General features: G+C 40.8%; 4 protein-coding genes across 4 annotated transcripts; 3 read left to right on the plus strand and 1 right to left on the minus strand.

Moving 5' to 3' along the window:
* The first annotated feature begins 1,543 nt into the window (after window positions 1–1,543).
* On the plus strand, window positions 1,544–2,618 carry LOC147308925 (uncharacterized). Its single transcript, XM_086273297.1, has 3 exons — window positions 1,544–1,564; window positions 1,646–1,951; window positions 2,481–2,618. Exons 2-3 carry the CDS (start codon window positions 1,751–1,753, stop codon window positions 2,616–2,618), a joined length of 339 nt encoding a protein of 112 aa, XP_086129423.1. The 5' UTR covers window positions 1,544–1,564; window positions 1,646–1,750.
* Window positions 2,619–3,762: 1,144 nt separating this feature from the next.
* xirp1 (xin actin binding repeat containing 1) lies at window positions 3,763–14,373 on the plus strand. The gene is made up of 4 exons (XM_086270945.1): window positions 3,763–3,939; window positions 5,834–5,985; window positions 6,201–6,242; window positions 7,224–14,373. Exon 4 carries the CDS (start codon window positions 7,224–7,226, stop codon window positions 14,082–14,084), a length of 6,861 nt encoding a protein of 2,286 aa, XP_086127071.1. The 5' UTR covers window positions 3,763–3,939; window positions 5,834–5,985; window positions 6,201–6,242; the 3' UTR covers window positions 14,085–14,373.
* A 527-nt stretch (window positions 14,374–14,900) lies between these two features.
* On the plus strand, window positions 14,901–20,431 carry LOC147308927 (uncharacterized). Its single transcript, XM_086270946.1, has 2 exons — window positions 14,901–16,796; window positions 17,035–20,431. The coding sequence occupies exons 1-2, from the start codon at window positions 16,687–16,689 to the stop codon at window positions 19,784–19,786; spliced, it is 2,862 nt and encodes a 953-aa protein (XP_086127072.1). The 5' UTR covers window positions 14,901–16,686; the 3' UTR covers window positions 19,787–20,431.
* Window positions 20,432–21,750: 1,319 nt separating this feature from the next.
* On the minus strand, window positions 21,751–23,608 carry LOC147308928 (uncharacterized). Its single transcript, XM_086272420.1, has 6 exons — window positions 23,440–23,608; window positions 23,251–23,322; window positions 23,051–23,169; window positions 22,904–22,964; window positions 22,688–22,782; window positions 21,751–22,604 (listed from the first exon to the last, which is right to left on the minus strand). Exons 1-6 carry the CDS (start codon window positions 23,473–23,475, stop codon window positions 21,818–21,820), a joined length of 1,170 nt encoding a protein of 389 aa, XP_086128546.1. The 5' UTR covers window positions 23,476–23,608; the 3' UTR covers window positions 21,751–21,817.
* Between the last annotated feature and the right edge of the window lie 954 nt (window positions 23,609–24,562).

The following is a 24,562-nucleotide window of genomic DNA, read 5'->3' on the forward strand; positions in this document are numbered from 1 at the left end:
CGTCAGCGTTTCTGGTACTGGTATCAGCAGAATCAGCTAAACATGTTATCTGTTTGAGCACACTGAGGAACAGTAGATGGGCGAATGTGGCCCTTGCTGCTGCTAACACAGTTTCTAGGGTAAGGCGTGAGAGGTGCAGATAAAATGCTGCCGCTCTGGGTTTTGGTTTGGAATCCAGTAACAGCGGCTATGCCAGGCATTTCAGCACGGACATCTGACTGGACCAGCTGTCACGCAGGTCGGCTCTCTGGCTTCTCACTGTTTTGAATGCCTCAAACTGTCAGCATGGTCATTAGTGTTTAAAGTATCAAATAGAAAGCATTACAATTTACAGACACATGGATACTAAAAATGTGTTTTGGTGATATGTTTAGCGTAATAAAGACAAACAGAATTTTGGGAAATGCAACTTTTTACTCGGCGTACATGTCTCCTCATTTATAAATATCAGAGTTTTATTGCTCCATCAGACAAATTCATCAGGTGATTCTATCATGGCAGATATCACATCCGGAAGACTTGAATCACAAGGTGTTTGAGGACTTTGACCACCAGAAATTGCTGTGTCTTGTGAGAGATGCTCCTAAACCACGAGTAAGACGGAAAGACAGAAATGCAGTGGTGACAACTTCTTCTTCTTTTCAGGTTTGGAGCTGAATATTTATTAGATTTCTTTTAGGTAAAAAAAAACATTATTTGCATCATTATTATTGCAACGTTATTGTAACTGCTTTGTAGCTGACGGAGCGGCATCTCATATGTGAGTCAGACAGAATATATATATGTGAATATGAATTCTCTGTCCAGAATTAAGATGTTCTTTCTTTCTTTCTTTCTTTCTTTCTTTCTTTCTTTCTTTCTTTCTTTCTTTCTTTCTTTCTTTCTTATTTGAAAGCATTAAATGTCCTTTCAGCTACAGCAGTCGTGTATGTATCACACTGTTATAAGACGGCATCTCGAGCCAGGACTCTGGGTTTGCTGCTTGAGTGCATAAATTCATAAACATTAACAGAGTCAGATGACTGTCAGTGTCAGTGTCTATTGTATAATAACTCAAAAGAAGTTAAACCTCAGTTATGTACTTGAATTTAAGAACGTCAGATTTAGAGTTTATTGATGAGTCAAAGGAAAACATTTGTGGATTTGATCTATTCTGATTTAAATGACAGCCTGGTTTTAAAAGCTTGCAGTTTGGTGAAAAAATGCTGTTGCTTTAAATTGCAGCTGTTGTTTAAAAGAATACAATGGAGGTTTTTGGCCTGAGGAGGACCCAGTCCTTGAAGAGTCTTTCTGGGATTCAGGAAAAGTCGTGGGTCAATGCAGTTTCCCCCAGCTGGAAGAGAAAGTCTGTCTCTCAACTGGTGCAACAGTAAGTTCTACTGAGGCACAAACTTGTGACATTTACAGTTTATTTACATTATTCACAGGTGCTGGCAACGTTTACTGACTGTGTGTTGTCTTCATTCACTCATCTGTTAATATATATTGGTATTAAATTTGTCCTAATAGTTACCAAAGCTGCTCTGACCTAAGGAGTCCTGATAGGGCAGAGCAGAATCTTGAGGTAGGTGTCTACACTTGTGTTTGTTAAATGGAAATACTGCTAAAACTGAAAAAACACATAAAAATCAACTACTCTCTTTAGCTGTCGGAAAGCTGGGTGGATGGCGGATGGAGAAGAGGGGACAGCAGAGAGAATGTGGTCCTCTGGGGCTCAGGAAGGCGCTCTAATCTTTCCAGGAGTCGCTCCATGGAGTTCCTTCCTCAGAAGGAGGCTACGGGCACCAAAGCTCTGTGCGCCCTGTTCGAGTCCAAAGCTACCCTGCAGCAGTGCTTCAGCAGCAGCCCTCGGCTGAACATGGCATCTGAAACTGACAGTGTCACAGTGAGAGACTACCCTCTGCAGGACAGGAGAAGTCATAACACTTTTCTTAAGGACACAGCTACACAGGTGTGTCAGCTGCCTACTTGAGCAGTTACAAGTAGTGTTACAATACAGTGCTGGTCATCCAAATGACACAAGCACGTGATGTGAGCCTGGTTCTGCTAAAGGTTTCTTCCTGTCAAAAGGGAGTTTTTTCTTCCCACTGTCGCCAAGTGCAATGTTGGGGTTTTCTCTGTATTATTGTAGGGTCTTAAAGCACCTTGAGGTGACTGTTGTTGAACCACTCACCTGATATGTTTGCACTTTACATCCAGAACCAGGCAGTTACTCTATTTGTGTAAAAAAAAAAAAAAGAAGAAAAAAATCTGGACCAGTTAATAGTGAAGCTTACTAATCCTGCATATCTTTCCTGGCTATGTGTTACTGAAAGTGACATGAGTGTCATCCAACTCTTAACCCAGCTATCATGGATTTTAAGCTCCCTCTATTTTAAGTCTCGACAGCCCGACTCCACACCCACCAAAATGAGACACAAAACAATCATATATTGTCTGTTATAATTCTCTTGACAACATAATGTGCTGTTTATCCACAGAAAGCCACTCAAGTGGGTGGAAGAAGGGCTGTGAATGGGCTTCCAGAGTTTCATGACAGAGCACGCAGACACTTGCCTGGTGAGCAGTGGTACTTTATTTCATATTTACTACAATCACTGACATCTAGGACGGGATAAGGGATGGGTGCCAGAGTTTCCTTGAAGCTTTGAGGTTCATTGTCATGTAAGGTAAGACGAGTGGACACTTCTCAAGCTGTTTAATATATATGTTCCTGACAGTTCTTTGAAATATGAATGTAGGCACATTCATCTTTGCATGTCAAACAGCAGTTCTCAAGCGTATCAAATGAATCTATATTAGGTTGCCACAGAGCAAACAGTTCAGGATCAAGGCCTAGTATTTAAAGTGTCACCATGTAAATCCTGACCGAGTTTACGAAGCAGTGGCAACCCATGTGGTGTTTGGTGGTGGGAGGAAAAAGAAGCTAAATAAAGACAAGGATGTAGTGTTGTAAATGCATAACTATGTGCCCGGCACACATGCTTAAGATAGAACTGAGAGTGTCACCACCAGTTCTGACCGTGACGCAGGCCTTGGCCCTCTGAGCCATGCCTGTCCGCGACACATTACTGATATAGCTTCAGCAATACTGACGTCCTTACCCTGTGATGAACCTGGTATAAGTAAGGAACAACCAGTAACGTCAGCTGTGTTTGTTCCAAAATAAAGCTGAAATATTTGGTAGCATTTCATAATACAGCCCATGGCTTATGGTGTAATTTCCCAGCGTTTGCCATCTAATTCTGTTGAATTTAGGGTGAGATTTTGTCCTAGTGATACTTAAAGTGTAGGTAGTGTGGAAAAAGAGAGTGAGAATTAGCATTTTAAAAGACTGGACTGAGATCAGGGCAGTTTGGAGGCCAGATCAGGTCCTTTGGATCTGTGTCATGTTCCTTGAGCTGTTCATGAGTACGTTTGGCAGTGCGGGGGGTGTACATTGTTCTGTCCAATGGGACACTTGAAGGTGTATGTTGGCCGAAAACACTGTTTAGGCGTGTGAGTGACATCCTCATGAATGCCAGGACCCAAGTAGAACTTACCAAAATAGGACCATTTGTCTGTAATTTTTCTTTCAATATATTGGCTGCCGAGCACCCACTGACACACATACTATTGGTCCCACCCAGTTCCTGTTATAGCAGGTGACAATGTATCTGTGGAAATGAGGGGTGTCCCAATCCAACAGTGACTAACAGAGGTGATTGACTCAGGCGAGTAGCAGCAGCCAGCCCACCATCCCAAAATAGCCAAAGTCTTCCACTGGGGCAGCAGGCACTGATAAAAATCAGCTGTCACCAAGGCCACGGGACTAGAAAGAGTTCAGTCACAGAGAGCACTGAAAGAGGAGACAGGCTCTACTACACATCACACATCACAGGGGTCCTGGGAGTGAACACAGCAGAAATACACAGGGAAACAACGCTGGATGGTGTTTTAGTGAGTATTTATTAACTTTCTTCATATGAGGCCAAATAGCGTGACTGTGCCGCTACAGTAAAATGACAATAGCACTATATAATGACAGAGAAAGGTTTCTGGATGTACATGTTTTGTATTATTGGACTTTATTTTGTCAAATTTCATGCTGTTATTGTTGAGACAAGATGAAGTTGTACTGGAAAAACAGATTTTTTTCAACAGCAATCACAAAGTATAGAAAATTCTGAAATTTGCAATTTTGCTCCTGTCTTTTTATGACTGAGCTATAAAGGCAGTAATTTATGAATATAATGCTCTCTTCATTAAGTGTTAAGTGCTCATCAACCGTCAGACCCCATCGGTACGCTATCCCTCAAGTTTCAAACAAATGGTGGAAACTGGAAGTCATATGTTAGACAGTCAGTCTGTTTTCTTCTCTATATCTTCAGAAACATTGGAAAATGAAAATCAAATGAAGGGGAAAAAATGAACTCCTAGAAGTAGGCAAATGGTGTAACACACAGTGCTATATGGGGGATCTGGGACCCTATAATACAAGTTGTCCTTTGAGATGTTGGTTTTCATTACAGTCTATGAATGTAGCTACAATTGCCAACAGCTGATGGAGGTAAAAGGCTGCGGTGGTGGTGAAGAACAAATGCCAGCTGCATTTAACCATCATTTGTACAGCTGCCAGCATCCCAAAATTTCCTCCCATTAGCATGCTGCTAATAGCTCCTCTTCATTCCTGAAGAATTAACCCAGATCAAAGAGATGTTGGCAGACATTGCTCAGAAAACGCTGGAATCACTGAAAAAAGTTTCCAGTTGTGTCATTGACGCTTAATTTCATTTTCGAGTCTGTAAGAATGAGTCTTTTCATTATTTCCTCTGTCGAGACAAGTTTGCGTGGATGTTTGTGAACACACGTCGATGATGAGTGACAGTTGACCTCTCGGTTTACTGGGTGAGGACTTTCATGGGGGGGCATGGCAGTCGGTTGCATGATTCTGTCTGCTCACCCATCTGTGAAAATGCTTTAAGTCCAGACTCGTGAGAGGCGCCGGCTCGCCAGGCCATCCTTTTGTCCCGTCAGGGCTTAGTGCGTGAAAAGGGAGGTGTGTTTAAATCTGGCCATTAGTTACAGCTGGATGGCCTGTGCAGCATACTGTGCTGTTGACCTCTGAACATATTTTTCATGATGCTGCTGTTGATTTTTTTTCTAAACTCATTATATTTACTTAACTCCAGCTGAGGAACAAATTTCAGCTAATACAGTCTGATTGCAGGGTGTTTTTTTGCATAAACAAAAATCAGTTTCAGAACATGCATGTGGTTTACTGGGCTGGGCTGTTGCATTCTTTTGGTCAGGTGTTGATGGTTTGATGGGAGAGAGCCCATTCAAACAATGTGCAAACAATCTGTGTCCCTCAAGCTGAGCTAGCAGTTGCTGTTTTTTCTTCTTCTTGGGTGTCATGGTCAATCCGTGGAATGCATTTTGATGATAGTCCTGTGCAGCAGGGAGGGCTGTGTGGGCCTATTTATCTCCCGGGGATCAAAGCTCGTAATCTGACTTGATTGTTACAATATCTCTCTTTACTAAAACATATGCTGTTTCATGGCATAATGCATGTGAACTAGAATCCATGAGGTAACAGGAAGCTACAACAGTGATAAGACAGATTCCACCATAACTAAAAATACACAGACACAGCGTTATCATTCAACTTGTTGCTGACACTGGACACGCACAGCTTTGCTTATTATAGGATACAGCAGTATCCTGTTGTTCCACTTTTATGCATGTGTGTGCCACTAGGTTTAAACTAGAAATCCCAAGACTCCAGATGTATTATTGGGCAAATCTAATAAAGAAGTCAACATTAATTTGATGTCGGATCTTGCTCTTGCAGAGGACAAATACAGCTCTTCACTGACTAAAGGGGGCACCCCAACGAGACAAACCAGAGACAGAACATCTACTTCCTTCTCAGTGAGAGACAGATCAACTCTCTATCTGTCAAGAACAGCAGCCACTGACACCACAGGAGGCCCAACACAACCAGTGAGTTCCTGAAATGCTTCTCATTCCTCCCCACAAAGTGAGGTCAAAGGCTTCAATGGGGAATTTTCTGTGTGCTAGGTCACAACAGGAGCGCCTCAACACTTTAGTGCATGTTTGAAATGTGTGGAACACAGTGCTAATGGATATATTTAACAAATAATAAAGTTCTGTGTGATTCAAACTGATTTAAATCACTCTTTGCTTTTGTTTAACAGGAATTCATTGGTACACTAGGAAAAGGGGCTAAAAACAGTAAGGTACAGTATACGTCATTTAGAAACCTTTACAGGAGAATGTGGTTTCTCAGTATTGTGTGCTGTGCATCTAAGTCTTTGCTTCCACCATCAAACACACAGTAAACCTACGAGCTCACATTAAATGCAACATTCAGGATGTTACTTTTTCACAAAGGGTCAGGTATGTTTAAATCATTTAGATAATTTATTTTTGTTTAAATTTTTCTGGTTTGTAATTAATTGTAGTTGTATGTAGTTATGTTGTTATGTTGAAAAACTGAGAATGACCACAAGGTGGTGCCTCCATCCTTTCTGTTGAGCTGAGCTCCAGCACAGAATTGAACACAGACACAGAGTATCTCCATCAGAATAGTAAAGATCAAGGGTAATCATTATACCAGTGAGTTGCTGGTTCTCCATGGACACCAACAACACAAAATCTAGCTTTTGTTATTTCTTCTGAATGTTTATTTTGGGATTGAAAGTGAATCATCTCTATTAGGTGTTTTTGTATTCTGTTTTTTGTTTTTGTTTTCCTGTTTCAACAAGCGTCTCTATCAGTGCATGTGGCATATCTCTGTGAACATATCAACAATAGCTGGTTGACTGATGGCAGCCTGTCCGAAACTTAACAATGCCCAACCCTAGTTTACACTGCAGCCAGAAAAAAAACTTAATGCAGATTTAAATTTAACAATGTTTTCGCTTGTTTTCACCTAAAAAAGTTAAAAACAACTAGCCACACTAGCAGCCTCGGCGGCGTGTATGTGTGATATTTGCCTACTAACAGCTGTGAAGTGTTTTTGGTAACCCTGGTGTGACTGAGGATGGTTTGGGGTGAAAATGCATAAAAGAAGCGAAGCGAGCATAAAAGAAGGTAAAGTATGGCTTTCCTTGCTATGCATGTCATTCTAATATTTGCATGTATTGTTTTAATGCTCTTTTTGTTGACTAGATCACTAGATCCTGATAATATTCTTGAATTTCTTTTATTGTTTCAAGATGGCTGACCAGACCAGAAAAGTCACAGTTTTACAATCATCTCCTGAAGAAGATGACTTGCCCTTCCCCCCACCTCCCCCAGTACCACCTAGACCTCTCAACTATGAAGGGCCTTCATCGTTAAGTAGCCTTCCCCTGCCTCCACCTAAAGAAACCTTCTCCACATTCTACCAGCAACGGCAGAAAAATGAGCTGAAGAGGCTCTTTAAACACATCCACCCAGACTTACGGGCAAGTCTTGATGACGCAGTGGATGATGAGATCATGAAGGCAGTGCAGTCAGAAAACACTCAGGCAGCAGATGCAGCTTATCAGGGGGAAGTGCAATCCATGAGGTGGATCTTTGAGAACTGGACTCTGGACAGTATTGGAGATCCTCATTCAACCAAAAAGCTGATGGATAATGAGGAGTTAAAAGGTGGAGATGTAAGAAGCACCTCCTCGATGTTTGAACATATTGACAGCACCCAACTACAGTCTGCCAAAAGGCAGATTTCTGTCAGGGGGGATGTGAGAACATCAATGTGGTTGTTTGAGACCCAGCCCTTGGATTCCTTAAATAGATCCGTAAATGAAGAGGGTGAACTAGTTGAGGCAGTGCTGAAAGAACCTGTACAGCCTGGGGATGTAAGAGGAACTCGTCTGCTTTTTGAGTCTAAAGCACTGAGTGACTTGGGGCGCTGCAACTCTATTGAAGATCATAGTTTCCTGAAACTGAGGTCTGAGCTTCAGGAGCTGAAAGGTGATGTCCAAAAGACCGTGAAACTGTTTCAGGCAGAACCTTGCTGTGCTATCAGAGACAACAGTGGCAATATGCATGAGATTAAATCCATCTGCAGGGAGGAGATCGACAGTAGTGGTGTTTGCACTGCCCGCTGGCTTTTTGAAACCCAGCCTTTGGACCTGATCAGTAAGGGAACTGATGTCGTGAAAATAATTCGGGGCATATCGCTAGAGGAGGGTCAACGAGGAGGTGTTGACCGGAAGAGGTGGATGTTTGAAACTGAGTCATTTGACAGAATACCTGAGGTTGTAGGAGAGAACACATTTGAAGGAGCCATAGCTGAGTGCACAGGAGAGGTTGATGTCATCAACAAGAAGAAATTCTTTGAAATGAAACCACTGGCAGCAGGAAACATGGCAGAAAAGTCTTTGGAAAAAGGAGACGTAATTGGGGGAGATGTCAAGACCTCCCTTTGGCTGTTTGAAACGCAGCCCATGGAGACGCTTAGTGATAGCTATGAAGTCGGGAGCCTGAAGAAAATTACCCTTTCAGCTGAAGAACAAGGTGAAGTAAAAGACAAAAAACAGTTATTTGAAAGCTGCAGCATTCAAAAGAGCACTTCATTAAAAGAACAAGTGATTGAAAAAGGTGACGTGAAGGGATTCAAAGAACTTTTTGAAAAAATTCCTTTGAGCAAAATTGCTCCTTCTGGGGAGGAGATTACCGAGAACGAAGAGTCTATTGCAGTTGGAAATGTAAAAGGTAACAGAGAAATATTTGAAACAACTCCATTATATGCAATAAAAGACAGCTCTGGAAACCTTCATAAGGTTACAACAGTCAGCCGAGAGGAATTCACTCAAGGGAAAGTCAAAAAGTATAAGTGGATGTTTGAGACGAAGCCGTTAGACCAACTGGTAGAAGGAAAAGGAAATGTGGAAGTAATCAAAGGCATCACAAGACAGGAAGACAACACAGGTGATGTCAAAATGGCAAAGTGGCTTTTTGAAACACAGACAATTGATGGGATTCATTCAAAGTTCAATCAGACAAAGCAAAACTCTTCTTTGGAGGAGGAGCCGCATAAAGGTGACGTGAAGACCTGTAAATGGTTGTTTGAAACACAGCCAATGGACATTTTGTATGACAAATCCGAAAAAGCAAAGGATAAAGAAGCCATTGAAGATACCAATGTCAAGTCCATTACATGGCTTTTTGAGTCACAGCCTCTAGATAGCATCAAAGATGGGGAAAAGTACAATTTGAAGCTATGCAGCACCATACGAGATTCAGTCCAATCAGAGGTTGGTGTTCAAACTGTGAAACATCTTTTTGAAACAGAGGCCTTGGACAGAATAAGAAAGGATACAAATTCAGACCAAAATCTGAGATGTGTCAGCCAAGTGAACTTTCAGTCAGGGGAAGTTTCGCGAGTCAAAGAACTCTTTGAATCCCAGTCTCTTGACGAAATAGGATCAGAAATCATGGCAGCATCTGATCAGCAGAACCAAGGAGAACAAATCGAGAAAGGTTCTGTAAATAAATTTACTTGGATGTTTGAGAACTGCCCCATGAGCCAGATCAACAAGGACAACAATGACACAAATACGCCAAGGGTTGAGAGTATTGAAAGTGGTGATGTCCAGAAGAAAAAGTTTATATTTGAAACATCGTCACTGGATAAAATTCACGATGAACCCGTTGAGCAGAATTGGGTCAATGTGGAGCAGCCTGTGAGCAATATAGACGTGAAGTCAAGCACTATGATGTTTGAGTCCCTGCCACTGTATGCCATCAGAGACAAAGAGGGCCAGTTTCATGAAGTTACAACTCTAAAAAAGGAAGAGGTAATGAGTGGTGACGTAAGAGGAGCAAGGTGGATGTTTGAGACAAAACCACTCGATGCCATCAAGGCGGAGAATGAAGTTTACGTCATACGAGCTGTCACCCAGGAGGACGTCAAGAAAGGAGACGTTAAATCAGCCAGGTGGAAATTTGAGACACAACCTCTTGACTCCCTTACGAGTCGAGATGAGCTCTCAGTCAGGGTGACTGAAGACTTTGGAAGCAGTAATGTGCAGCTAAATAAACAATTATTTGAATCTGAGCAGCAGTGCAAGAAGTTTGTGAGAATGGTTAGCGTCACTGATGTGCAGCGTGGCGATGTCAGGACCTCCACCTGGCTCTTTGAGAATCAAACAATTGACAGCCTGAAAGGGGAGCCTCAGGAGCAGGGTCCAGTAAAAGCAGTCCACAGGGAAGATAGCCAGAAGGGAGATGTGAAACGCTGCACCTGGCTCTTTGAATCGCAGCCCCTGGACAAAATTAAGGAGCCAGAAGACACCACAGTGCAAAGTGCTAAAGATATCCCAAAAGCTGATGTGAAGTGCACCACCTGGCTCTTTGAGACCACTCCACTAGACAAAATCACCGCCAACAGTGTGGCTGATACCCTTTCGTATTTGAATGAAAATGCTTTTGTTCACTCAAGCGGCATCATAATAGAGGCAGATGGCAGCAGAAATGTTAACATGGCAAAATACATGTTTGAAAACAAAGAAGGGGTGCAGATTGAGAAAGAGGATGTTGTTGAGGGTAACATCAGGAACATCATGCTACAGCTCTTGGTCAGACCGACTCTCAAACCACAAGTAACTCTTCTGAGAGAAACTGAAAAAGGTAAAGTTAACATAACAGTAGTCGAGCTTCCAGTCTCCCAGGCGACCGGCACAGTCAACATCGAACACGATCAAAGACTACAAAACATTGCCCAGGTAATTGATGACTTGCTCATTCCACAAAATAATTTGAAAAAGGGAATAATATTGCAAGAGACTGCAGCGGGACAAGCAGAGATGTCCGTTTATTCACTCATCTGCAATTACGAAATCAAAACCGAGAGTCTGGTTACAGAGAGGGGAGATGTCCAGTCTACAATTGGAAATTTGTTAGCTACTGCCAGTTGTCAGAGGATAGCAGCGTCGTGCAGAGTGGACGAAACAGAGAAGGGAAATGTGAATTTGTACAAAAGCTGCATTGAAAAGGGAGATCTGCATTATCTCAAAAGTCTTCACACCGAGGCGTCTGAAGACGAAGCTGATCAGAGCCTTCTGACTAAGGAACAGATTGAAACAGTTCAGGGGGGTGTGAGGGAAGCAAAGAGAAGCCTCTATCAGCAAAAAGAACAGGCAGAACGAACAATTTCTGATGTTTTACCAGGGGACGTAAAGAACACCAAAAAGGTTTTTTCATCAGAGTGCTCTATCGGTGTTGACAGCTGTGTACCAAAGGAGGAAATTGTCCCTGGAGATGTCAAGGCAACAATGCAATCATTAGAACGTGCAAAGCAACAGAGTATGTGTGTGGAGCGGGAGGTCATTACACCTGGAACTATTTATGACATGGACCTGTCAGCTCAAGGTCCTGAAAGCGAAGGAAACCAAGCACAAAAAGAAGTCATTATATCTGGAGACGTAAAAGCAGCTAAAAGGTCTCTTGAAATGGCAAAGCAGCAAAGCATGCAAGTAGAGCGGGAAGTCATCATTCCTGGAAAAATATACAACCTGAATATGTCCGCACAAGAGGAAAGCTCATCAACAGTGGCACAATCAACATGTTCGTCCTCCTCAAGATGCCAGCAAATCAGGACTTCTCCGAAGGTCAGTGATACAGAGAAAGCTCAAGAAAGCCATATCTCCTTTGAGGCTTGTCAACAGATTGCAGCTATAGACAGTAATAGTGCCCCAGAATCACTGCCACCTTTTGTAAGTTGCGAGTTTAATAGTCAGACAACTGAAGATGAGACAGAACAAGTTATCAGAGGAGATGTGAAAGCAGCTATTAGAGCTCTGCAGAGTGCAGCGACAGAGCAGAAGCTCCTAGATAAGGAAAATATTATAAGTGGTAATGTGCAATTGGCTCTCAAATCTCTTGAGAAGTCTAGCGTAAATGTATCCAAAGGAGACTATAAAGCTGCCATGATATACAGAAATTCAGGCAGGGCTTGTTCAGAGAGGAGCAAGACTGTTCACAAGCAGTGTGTTGTGGTGCCTGTGCCTCCATCTGACGCAAAATTATCTCCTTCAATTTCAGTAACCTGTGAAGGACAACCATCTATTACAACACAGAATTCAGCTCCCAACCCCGTAGCAAATGGAACCTCTAAATCACCCCGCTCTGAAAGACCAAGTCCACCTCCACTGCCTCAAAAGACTGAGAAACCACAGGAGCAGAAGCCAGCTTTACCACCAAAGCCACAATGGATAAAATCTGTAGTTGTGGAAGAACCAAATACATCACCTAACAAAGTTTCCTGCCCTGTTAAAGAAAATACAAAAAGTGTAGTAATTCGTCCAAAACAAAGCCAGTCGTTTTGCTCTGTGGGTAGCCAAGAAACTACAACGCATGGAAAACTCAGTAAACAATGCTCACATGAAACATACCAACAACAAAAATGTGTTAGTGAAGAAATGCAAGTCGCAAATCAAGCAAATGTATATCTGCCAATCAAGCCAAAGGCTCAGGAAAGCAGCAAGAAACAGGAAACAGCACAACTCACAGAGAGGAAATCAGACTGCAAAATGACCGTGTCAAACAGCAGTGAAGTGAAAACAGAGAAAAATGTGAAACAGAAAATCAATGCAGCTGAGGAGATACAGATACGTATGAGGGGTTATGAAGATGGTGAGCATGAAATCAACACGAGCTCGAAGGCAGCACTAAATAACTTTGAAGGAAAGGACAGAGACACTTCCAAGAAGGCAGCAATCACAGATGATAACGGTAGAGGTCATAAAAAGACAGAAAAGACTTCTGTTCAAGAATACAAATCAAATCTCAAACCTCAAGAAAAACAGCACGAGCCCGGACTGCAGACATCAGTCACTACGGGCCATGTGCAGGAAAACAACCCGGACCAAAAGCAACCAACTTTTGAGGATAAAGTTGTTTTAAGAGAGAAGAAGGCAAGAGAGACAGAGGATGAAAGACGACAAAGGCTCTCTGTACACATGGAAGACATCGTAAAAGGAAATGTAAAGGCAGCCATGGAAATCTTTGAAAACTTTAGGAAAAGAGAGGAACTCAAGGGGATCCTGTCTCAAGTGCAAGAAATAGAGGGAGAGGCCAGCAGTGTAGATGACACTTCACTGAATACATTATACCAGAATGTCCCTACTTGGATGGGTACATCAAGGAGAAACGCTAAGCAAAGTAAAATGGAGGGAAAGAAAGTTGAAGCAGAAACCCAGGATGATGATCTTGAAAGCATCTCCTCAGTTGAGACGGCATTTGAAGATCTGGAAAAAGCAAGCAAGGAAATAATGAACCTGAAGGAACAGACTTTAGCAAAGCTGCTTGAAATCGAAGAGACGATTAAAAAGGCTCTGTACTCCGTGTCTAATCTGAAATCTGAGGCCGACATTGCAGGGTTGTCGGGGCTGTTCGATGAGTCTTTGAAATCTGAGCAAAACTTTCAACCTGCCAACAACATCAGGAAGATAAGCATTGTTTCAAGCAAGGCCAAATCAGGTCAGACAAAAGAGACAAGCGATGTAAATCTCCAGACAGATTTGGATTCAAGTCTTTCCAAAGAGGAAGTGTCGAGAAAAGGGCACAATAAGCCCCTTATTAGACAGTCTTCCTCTCAGTCTTCACCATCATTCATCTCCATTCACTCAGCTGCCAGAAAACCAAGTGATCAACCAAAGCCAACCATGTCAACATTTAAACCAAAAACTAATAGCTGCTCTGACAGTTGTCAAAATGTGAACAGCGATCTGGAGTCCGCAGCTGCCGAGTCTTCAAAAAATGGCCCACAGCGCAAGGTCAGTGTTCTTGAAGTGCAAACCGCAGAGCAACCCGCAGGAATAATTGGCACGAAGACTGTCAGTGAAACTTATGAAGAGAGCGACGGCTTTGGCAATGTATTTGTTTCCTCCAGGACCTCAACATTCGTCACCAAACAGTCTGACAGTAAAACATCGGCCCTGTTTGAAATTAGTCCAACCAGATACGAAGTCATGACATCCCCACTGATGCGAAGGTCCGGGCGCTTTTTTGAAGATAAAGTGTCGAGGAGCACCAAGGACGACGGGACGGTATTTGTAACATTCGGCCCACCAAAGGAAACGCACTGAACGAGCCACTTATTAGTGCGTTCCACGGTCCTTTAACTTTAGGAAAGCAGTTTTATTTACGTGTGTTTTCATCCCATTTTTGTTTTATTAGTGAAACTGTTTTGTTAGTCTTTAAACTGAACTCATGAAATCATGAAAATGTTACCTTTAAAAACTTTTTGTCTTATAGATTTTATACTGTAACCACATGATAAAGTGTTAAGATCTTTTAACAAGGCTAAACACAAAGTTAGCACTGTTTATTCTTCTGTTTTAAACAACTGTCAAATAAATGACAGGTTAGAAGATGTGACTGTTATCGGTGATTTTTTTCTTTATTCTCATTCCTTGAATTATAAATATAACAAATGGCCACAGAGCAGCCATATCATTATCACCAACCACTGATGCTACTTTTCAGCATACTATAAGTAGATTAGCTCACACACAGACAGTGTTGGTCAAGTTACTTGAAAAAAGTAATCAGTAACTAATTACTGATTACTTCCCAAAAAAGCAATCCCGTTACTTTACTGATTACTTATTTTCAAAAGTAATTAATTACTTAGTTACTTAGTTACTTTTTAAAAACACGATTTACAACCTGAATAGGTGATAAAGCGATAGATCTTTCAGCCCAATTCTACTTTTTCTACATAATCCATCATACACAATGTAATCAAATGGAAAAATCTATCTTTTTAACTTGTTTTATCAGTTTTAATCTTTTAACTTTATGCATCAAGCAAAAATTTAATTATATGCAACATTCTCTGAGTTGAATAAATTAGTTTAACATTTAAACCTATTTTCTGCACATTCCAGCACATAAAATAAAATATTTTTTGTGTTTACACACACACTCTTTCAAATAGATGCAAGTAAAACACAGCAGAACATAAATAAAGTCAAAGACTCAGCGGTCCTGTTGCTCTATTTTCACCTATTAAAAAGCACTGCGGTAGGCGGAGGTTTACCCTGGTGCAGGTGTGCCGCGGTCAGTTGAAGAATCCGCGAGTTTCTCTGTGAGTTTCCCATTACGTCGTTGCGCACTCGGTGCTTGCTCGGAAGTTTAGGGTTTTTTTTCGCTGTAAAAAGAATTTTTTTTTCCCACGCACAACGGATGCTAATGTTTTTGTCACTTTTTATGGAATCAAACTCAAAGTAAGGTCAGTACTTCCACACTGCACGCTCATACTCTCTCCCACAATCGATATGTGATCCATTGTTGATCTGCACACAGCTGTTGTCACTAACGGCGCACTCGCTTACGTCACTGTCGTGAGACATTCTCGCAAAAAATCACGGTTTTAGTAACGCAGTAACGCAGTGTTCCTACGGGAAAGTAACGGTAATCTAATTACCGTTTTTGCAATAGTAATCCCTTATTTTACTCGTTACTCGAAAAAAGTAATCAGATTACAGTAACACGTTACAAGTAACGCGTTACTGCCCATCTCTGCACACAGAATTTATAACTCAATTCCGTGTATATCGACTTTGCTTGGCCCGAAATCAAAGTGATGATAATAAAATGTAGAATCTCTAAAGTTAAATGTCCCTGCTGATTTGAGATCTTGTCTTGGTGGAGATGCCAGGCAAAATGCAATTCAGTAATGACAATTTTTTTTTAAAGGGGTAAAAAGAAAATCAAGCAAAAACTTAAATGAATCTAAAATCTTTGTGTGGCTGAGACATGGCTTGATTATTCTACAACTCTTAATTTGTTGTTTAAATATTTTGCCCAGCAAAATTGTCACTTAACTGTATATAAACAGAGATGAAATGGCGCAGCCACTACGCCTTGCTGCCATTTTTTTTTACGGCAATGGAAAATGTTCCCGTGGCTCCCAAAGCCCATTAACTTGTAAACCACAAATATAAAATTGACTCCTTTTTAAAAATCCAGTGGTATTTAGTTTGAATGAATATCCAATCTCTAGGCTAATATATGAAACAGTAGTACATTGGTGCACAACCAATAATTCACACAATACTCCTAAGTTACTTAAGTAAATTCTACAAAGAGTATTTCTTCACCAATTTACTTCATAAATTGCCTTTTAAAGGAAACCTGGAGTCAGATGTTGCACAGTTGTAATGGATCTATGATGAGAAATCACACCACCGCTATGCTTTTTAAAATGTCAGTTTCTGTTTTGGTCACGTTTTCTCTACTTTTGCTCCAGACCTTCATTTCAAAATACCTCTCTTTTCTTCTCCTGTTGTTAGTTGGTTTGAAAATACAGGATTTTGCAAACATCAAACACATCTGAAAGCCTCACTGTTGCTGTTTTTACCTAAAGTTGAATACCTCATAAATGTGACATTATCTAGTTATGTAATTGCTAAATACCAGGAATCAAACTTGTCAGTGGTCATGCGACATTAGGAGTACACCTTAAAACATCTTAGATGAGAGTTGTAAGTAATTCCTGTGCGTTTCTTCTAACTTATTATTTTAAAAAAGTACACATAATTGTAGATCATAGATCTCTCCACTACAGGTGGCTGCATTTGTAAAACATTACAGAAAAGATCCTGTCATGTCAAACCTACAAGACAAATTAACCTTAAACTAAGTTTGTTTTCATCATCGTAGTTCCAGCCGCCTGCCAAGGAAATGTGTTCTGCCTGTTTGACACCAGTCTACCCAATGGAGAAAATGGTGGCTAATAAACTTATTCTGCACTACAACTGTTTCTGCTGTAAACACTGTAAGAAGAAGCTCAGGTGAGATGTTAGAACAAAATTATAGAAATTGGAATATTTATCATATAGAACCCAATCAAAACTACCAAGATGAAAAGATTTAGTATTTGCATTAATAAATGAAACACATACATGAAATAAATCCTCAATATCAATGAATAAATCATTCACACAAGCTGATCTAGCACAACAAATCAATAATGTGAGAGAAACAAAATTAGATCTGATTTTATATTTGGGCTTTTTCATTTCATTGCAGCACACACAACTATTCTTCTCTTTATGGTGAATTCTACTGCATTTCTCACTACAATCAGCTTTTTAAAAGAAAAGGAAATTATGACGAGGGCTTCGGTCACAAGCAACACAAAGACCGCTGGCTTGATAAAAATAAAGGGACAGATGAGCCAGATGCTAAGCCCACTCCCAAAATGTCAAAGAACAAGTTAAACATTTCTAATGGCTGCAGAGAGGCTTCTGCTGAAGCGTTTGCCACAAAGTCATCCCTGAGAGCGTCGGGAGATAAAAGTGTTGCTGATGTTAAAGGTAAACTAAAAATGAGCTGGCCACCAGAGAAGAAGAATTCTCCGCAGCGAACATATGAACCAGCTCTGAAAAATAAAATCTCTGACATCAGCAGAGCAGGTGCAGTTAGCATGAGCTTTTCAGAGCATTGGAAAAGCGACAGGCTCAGTAACAGAGAAGGAATGAGAGATAAGAGGGGGAAGGAACAGTCTACAACAGCAAGCTTTATCTCAGCTGAGAAGTTTCCCTCAGAGAAAACAAAACCAGTCAGTCCTGTCCAAACTAACCACTCAGAAGCGAGAATTTCTGTCACGAATCAAAAAACAGTTCACACAAATGTGGCCCCCACCTCAAAAGCAAACCACAGCCCAGTGGCCAACAGGCTGGACACTTCTCCAAATAAAGCTCGGAAATCCGTAAGGTTTGCCCCAAATATTGATGTCGCTCGATACGACCGATCCTCTCAGCTGAGCTCAGGTACAGAAAATGAAATGGTCGCAGATCAGTCTGAACAAATAAATAAAACCAATGATGGAACAGACGTGAGGGAAAACACTATACTCGACGATTTGGCATCTGAATCCAGCGAAGAAAATAGAAAGAGTGAGATGTACCTTGAAATCCCTGAATATAAGCACCGTGAAGAAACAGCCAATATGTCAAACCAAGAGCATGATGCGAACGTAGGGAACAGTTTCAAAACTCTGCAGAATGATATTGCAACTCTGAACGGGGATGTGCACAAGGTTAATGACTCACTCATCACCCAAAGTCTTACTGAAGCTTTCACTTCAACTCAAGACATCATGACACAAAAAGAGCCTTCTGAGAAACTGGATGTCAGTCCAGGGAACCCTGTTAGCGAGCATGAATCAGAAAATGCTGACACAGCACAAAGTCCTGCAGGACCCGTGAATGGAGAGGAAGTCAGTCTTGAAAAAAGTAAAAATCAGCCTGAAAAGGTTCATGAAGAAGGTGGTGATCAGAAGAAGCCTGTTGGGAGAACAAATTCTCTGAAAGGCTCTGACATACAGGCTGAAAAGGCCAAAGGCAAACTGGGATCCTGGTCCAAAGGAAAGAGCCCCTTGTCAAAACTCTTCACATCGAGTGGAAATGACAAAACAAACAAAGCAGAACAAAAGGATGCCAGGAAAGCAGATGTCAAACCTAGCAGTGGACTCTTAGGAAGGCTACTTCAGTCATCCGCAGAGAAGGCTGAGGACATCACAAAATCAGCTGCTCAGGACAAGCGAAGGGATGAAACTCATGTTGATGACAAAAAAACAGAGAATGAAAAAGGCTCTGTTACAAAAGATGCACAAAAAAAAGAAGACCCATCTAAAGTCCCTCCTCAAGAACAAGCGCTTCAGAGCGACATCACGGACAAGTTACAGTCCGCCGAGCCTGATGCACTTAATAATGACTGTAGATCTTCAGAACCTTCCAGCCTGTCCATGATAAGTAGTGAGACAGGTGATGATTTAACATCCATAGCGCAAACGGATGCAATTCTAACTGGTGATCAAGAATCTCATTCACAGAGCAGTGAGGCTACAAACCTGCCCGTCTCTGATCTGGAAATAGAGTCTAAAGATCTTGACCCTGCAGCACAATTACTGAGCACACCGCATGGGCAATCAAACAGTGAGTTAATACCTGAGAAAGGTGATGATGCATTAAATGACGTTTTTGGAGATAGTGTCACGTCACCCTTTGCTGACCCACTGGCCACAGAGATAAAAACAGATGAATCTGCCCAACAGCTGAACAAACATGACCCACCGGTTGAAGGAGGAGGGAGCTTGAGCAGTGGAATGCTTTTTGATCTCATCCACAACAGTGCACAAGATTCCTCTGATTTCTTTGGTCTGCCTGACACCCCCAGCACATTTTCAACTTCTATGACTGACACAGCTTTGCTTGAACCTGCTTCTACTCAAAGCTCCAGCCTGGTTGACTCTGGACCAATATCATCTGAAAATGAAGCAATCATTGGCATGTCAGATCAACTCACCATCCCTGACTCAACACCTATAAGCCAAGATGTTAGTCAACCCTTGGATCCTTTTGGCAGTGAGAAGCAGACAAGTGAACAGGACTTTGACATATTCAGCTCTAATGATGATCTCTTCAATCAGCCTCCTCCGGTTAATGTGCTCGATCATGGAGGAACTGCTTTCCCTGATGACATCTTTGGAAGCAGCAATGTCTCAAACAGTGCAGATGGGTTCACAGGTCTACCAAGCGGTCAGGCTGCTCAGAGTTCACTGAATGATTTGCTCGGCTCTGAAGCATCCTCTGTTGTTGCACCTTCAGCTCAGATGGACCTTTTTGCTGATGATATTTTTGGATCAGAAGCACAACTACTGCCAGTGTCTGAGCCAGGTGGTGCAAATGTATTAGCTGATAGCTTGTTAGCATCTGAAGAAAACAATACTGAGCAAAAATCAGAGAACAGTAGCTGGATGGATGATTTGTTGGGTTAAAGAGATGAGTGTTATAGTAACTCCAGCTCAGCCTACCTTTGCATATGTGGACGTCTTACTTTGTCTCTCTTCAGCATTGGGTGCCACCCTTTTATGGAGCTGGTTGTACTTGGCATTCAGGCCAGAACAATTAAGCTCAGGGAGAGGAGGGTGTTCAGATCGGTTAACCTGTTTCAACTTATTCTTTTGTTGAGTGATTTTAATTTGCTCTTACGACTGCCACCGCTACTACTAATAGAAATAAAATAAACACTTTTTCACACACATGTATATAATTAAGCACTTGACGTTTAAAAAAAAAAAAGTATAACTGATTATGTTTAAATTCAAATTACATTTTATTCAGAAAACTGCATCAAATATTGTAAAAGTTAAAACTTTATGGTAAATAGCACATCTTCACATTACATCTGCAAAATGCATGCATTTTATTACATTTTACAAGGGCAAAAACTACATTCAATGAATAAATTGATGTGCAGTGACATGTTTTATTAATAAATACTGTATGAAAAGTAAAATATAACATTTAAAGAAGATTGTAGATGAGATTTTCTGTTGTCTGTAGTGAGTGTTGTCAATATGCTAATGTGAAAATTTTATTATGAATTATTAAAATTAATAAAACAACCTTTTTAATGTTTTCTCAGGATGACACTTAAATACAATGTGATTCATTAATAAATTTAAATAACCTAAAAATGTTTTCTTGAGCTGTGTCTTGGGTCTCTTTCTGCTTTATGTGTTCTACACTCACAACCACTTCACTGGGTACACCTGTTGAGCTCCTCATTATCTGATAAGCCAATCACATGACAAAAACTCAATGCATTTAGTCACATAGGCTGAGACTTCCTGCTGAAGTTCAAACTGAGAATCAGGATGGGAAACCTTTGAGTGATTTTACACACAACACGGTTGTTGGCGCCAGACAGTTTTCTGTGTATTTCAAACTGCTACAAAATCATCTCATGGATTTACAGAAAACGGTCTGACAGAGAGAGTTTTCATTTCTGCTGTGACTGGGTCAGAGCTTGGTGTAAACAGCATGAAAGCATGGATCCATCCTGCCTTCCAGCAACAGTTCAAGCTGCTGGTGTTAAAATCGCGCCCCTTAGTAACACCTGAGCATTGTTGAAATCCCGCAGCCTAACTGTGTATGGAACATTGTCCATGCCCATCCCTTTATGATTGCAATATGGTAATAAAGGGCGTCAAGGGTGGAGAGCTATAAATACAGCTCTTGCCCTTCATGCTTGACGGTGGGAACAAACACTCCGATGGTGCTTGGAATTCTATATCATCGATTAAAAAACTAAGATAGTCAAATTGATGATTTGAGAAAGTGTCCTTGTTCAAATGACACATTGTTCTGAACCTAAAGTTCTATGCAAATGTAACATTTCTGTAAAAACTGGCACCTCCATAGAGCGGCTCTTAAAATAATTTATCTGAAAATCAAATCTTTTGGAAAGCTACGAGAACGTGTGTCTTTTCCCGATACCAACTTCTGCATAGTTCTCCTTGCTTTCATATTTTCAAATATTTGCAATTACCCAACCAGGTACTCCGTTTTCCCTATTTGAAGATTTTGATTTTACAGATTTTTGAAATAATGCACTCACTGAAATATATTGTGACTCCATAACAGGCATCTGTTTCACGCATTCTGTTCAATGACTAACCATTAATGAATGAAACTTTATAAGTTATAAAACATGAATCTTTAGCTAAAATGGCAGTTTTTGTAATGAATCCCTTAATGCTGACAGTTTTATGTCTGACCAGTACAGCTCTGTTCCTAAACAGACTGCTGAGGATCAGCTTTGCAGAGTGTAGCTGCTCCCCTACTCACTTGAACACTGCGGTCCTGTTGTGAGCTGATTTTTTTCTTGATCCTAACAAAACAAAGAATTTCCAGAGTAGCAGACATGAAGCAACGTGAAACTTTATTGAAAACTCTTTGTTCTTGTTTGCTTTTTGATACAGAGAAAAAATAAAGAGAAGGGGTGATAGGAGTCTTAAAGACAATCAGTCAGTTGCTGGGAGACTGACGCAGAAACAGAAACAGCACAGAGCTTTGAAGAGTTTTTGGAGGAAACCTTTTTCTTTCTTCTTGGTTTTAAGGTCTTCACAGCTCTCTGCAGTATTGGTAACTGGTATAAGTGGTTCACACATGGATGATGTTTCTGAAGGGTGTTCCTCACTGGCTTGAACCTCAGACAAAAATGGAGATTCAGCAGAGGCTGATAGAGAACCTGGTGTTACCATGTCATCGTTAATTTCTGGACTTGTTGATTCTTCCTCAGTTCCAGTAATGTTTAAGTCGTACTGATCTCTTGTTGGGCATTGAGCAGCTTGTGTGTGATGAACTGGCTCGTTGGGGATCTGGGGCTGCAAGATCTTACAAATGTGGTTTGTTGCTACACCAGCGATTGTAGTGAGCAGGGTAGTGTGGTTTGCAGTGTTGCTGAGCACAGTGTCGTCTGGGTGTTTCTCTCTAATTTCTGCCAAGATGGTTTGGACCATGTCATCTTGCATGGAGCGAGAGAAGATGGCCTTGCTTTCCTTTGCTCTGGGAGTGTTGGAGAGTTGATCCAGAGTGGCTTTCGTAACACAGGTGGAGAGCTCGCTCAGACTCTGAGATGCCAGGTTCAAAAGGGGGTAAGGAGGATGCTCCCAGAAGCCTTGCAGGACTCTGGGAACTACCTCTATCCCTACTTCTTGGGGGCTTAGCAGTCTGGAGGTCTGTGTTTCCTGCAGCTTCTCTTTAAGGATCTCAAGGTATTTGTTGAACATGCTGAGGAGTTTAGGCGTTCTGTAGATTAAAGTTATAAGTATTCAGATATATTGAGACACTGTAGCTGAATTTTACATAACTGTATGTCAAATGGGACTCACTGAAATTTGGGAGGTATGGCCTCTGGATATTTGAGGAGCAGCCGAGCCTGTAGCTCAATGTCCTTCATTTTATTAATAATGTTCACTGCCCACACCTGAAACAAATCAAATCAAAACAAAACAAAAGAAGAAAAACACATGCATTTCTGTTGTTAATGAAAATTCTTTTTAAAAATCTACAAATTACTATAAGGTCCATCAGTTTTCTTGTCTTACCAGTTTCAGAAGACCTTTGGTTTCATTTTCTTCCAATTTCTCAATGTCAAACTCCCAAAGTCTTAAAATGGACACAAAGCAGGTTTTATCTCAGCATCATCACAAACAGACGTTCATCTATGGTCTGTTGGTGTCACAGTAACTCACCGCTCTCTCAGTGTTTTTTTGTTCTCCTCCATTAAAAGGTTGATCATATCTTCAGCAGTTATATGAGGTGGTATCTGATTTTCCTGCTGAAGTCCAAGGAATGCCATCATCACTGCAATCTAAAAATAAAGAGACATTTAATCATGAGCACTAAAAAAAAATCAAAATTTACCAGATATTTTACGCCAGTTGGTTCTTACCTGAGTCTTGTAGCTTTGAGGGTGCCAGCAGGTCTTTAAAGCTGTGTTGTACTCAGGTGTGTCAAACAACACCTGTCAAAGAAACAAGAAGTTACTCATTATTAGTTAACTTGATTCATTGTATTTTTTAAAAATACACCAAATTCTTCATACTGTTCAAATGCAGTAAAATTAAAGACTCTCACATACCCCAGTAGGTTTGTAGACTCCAATACTTTCCTCCATTAAAATGTTGTTGCTGAGTATAGCAAAAATGGTCAAATACAATGTGAGCACTTAGCTAAAAGGTCAAGATGAAAATGGTTGTTTCTCCTGCACAAATGAAGTTTGTTATGATTGAAGCAGAATTCTAGAACTGTCTTACACATCGCAGCAGGTCACTATGGTGACACCATGCAACTTTCATGTTGTTAAGTACTATCATATTTGTGTTTATTTTACTACACTTTGTTTTCTGAATAAATAAAGTGTAGGCTATAGCCATCCTTAAGTTGCTGCAGTGAAAAGATGCATGCAAGTCGTCATTCAGAAAAAAGGGAAGGAAAAACAACCTGAACCATCATGTTAATTCATATTATTTGCCTGCTTATCTCCATTTTCTCATTGTAGATGTCAACTTATAAGGTTTCTTTAAAGCACTGGGTTATGAGTTGTGGAGAGGAATGATGCATGCATTTGAAGCGTGACAGCACCGGCCCTTAAACAGCCAAGAGGGAGAGATCTTTGTGTGTTCTGTAGTGGGATTGTCACGATACTAAAATATGAATTACCAGGTAAATTATACCATTTTTGATACCACTGGAAAACGTTTTACCCCATCCCACAAGAACAAAAGTTATGGTGAAGAAGTCATATTTAAAACAAGTTGTTAATTTTCAACGAATGTTCGAAGATTTAATAAAATAAGAATTTAAGATCAGTTAAGTTTAGATGGTCTTGATGCATTCTCAATCATCCAGGTAAGTAAATCTCCAAAAGTTGATTCTGTTCATCTGGACGTAGCGTTTTGTGAGAGAAACATTTAGATGGTTTATACATTTTACATATTATTTAGACAATTTCATTAATGACCATTAGTTATAGTGATATAAAGACATCACTATAGATGACATTTTAATAAATTACTGTGAAAGGAGAAAAGTTAAAGTTCATTTTCCACATTCCACATCTGCCTGCAGCCTGTTTTTTATCCACGACTCACACGGCTCCGCCTCAGTCTCCAGCTCTTCTAATTCTTCTAGGCAGGTCTGATTCTGCTCTGGATTTCACTTTTTATTTGCTTGTATTACGTCTTCACACTCTGGGCTCTCAG

This window comes from Aulonocara sp. 'chitande type north' Nkhata Bay, linkage group LG18 (genome assembly GCF_057382095.1).
Source record: "Aulonocara sp. 'chitande type north' Nkhata Bay isolate Kocher_YH1m ecotype deep benthic linkage group LG18, A_spYH_male_GT1.1, whole genome shotgun sequence".
Classification (NCBI taxonomy): domain Eukaryota; kingdom Metazoa; phylum Chordata; class Actinopteri; order Cichliformes; family Cichlidae; genus Aulonocara; species Aulonocara sp. 'chitande type north' Nkhata Bay.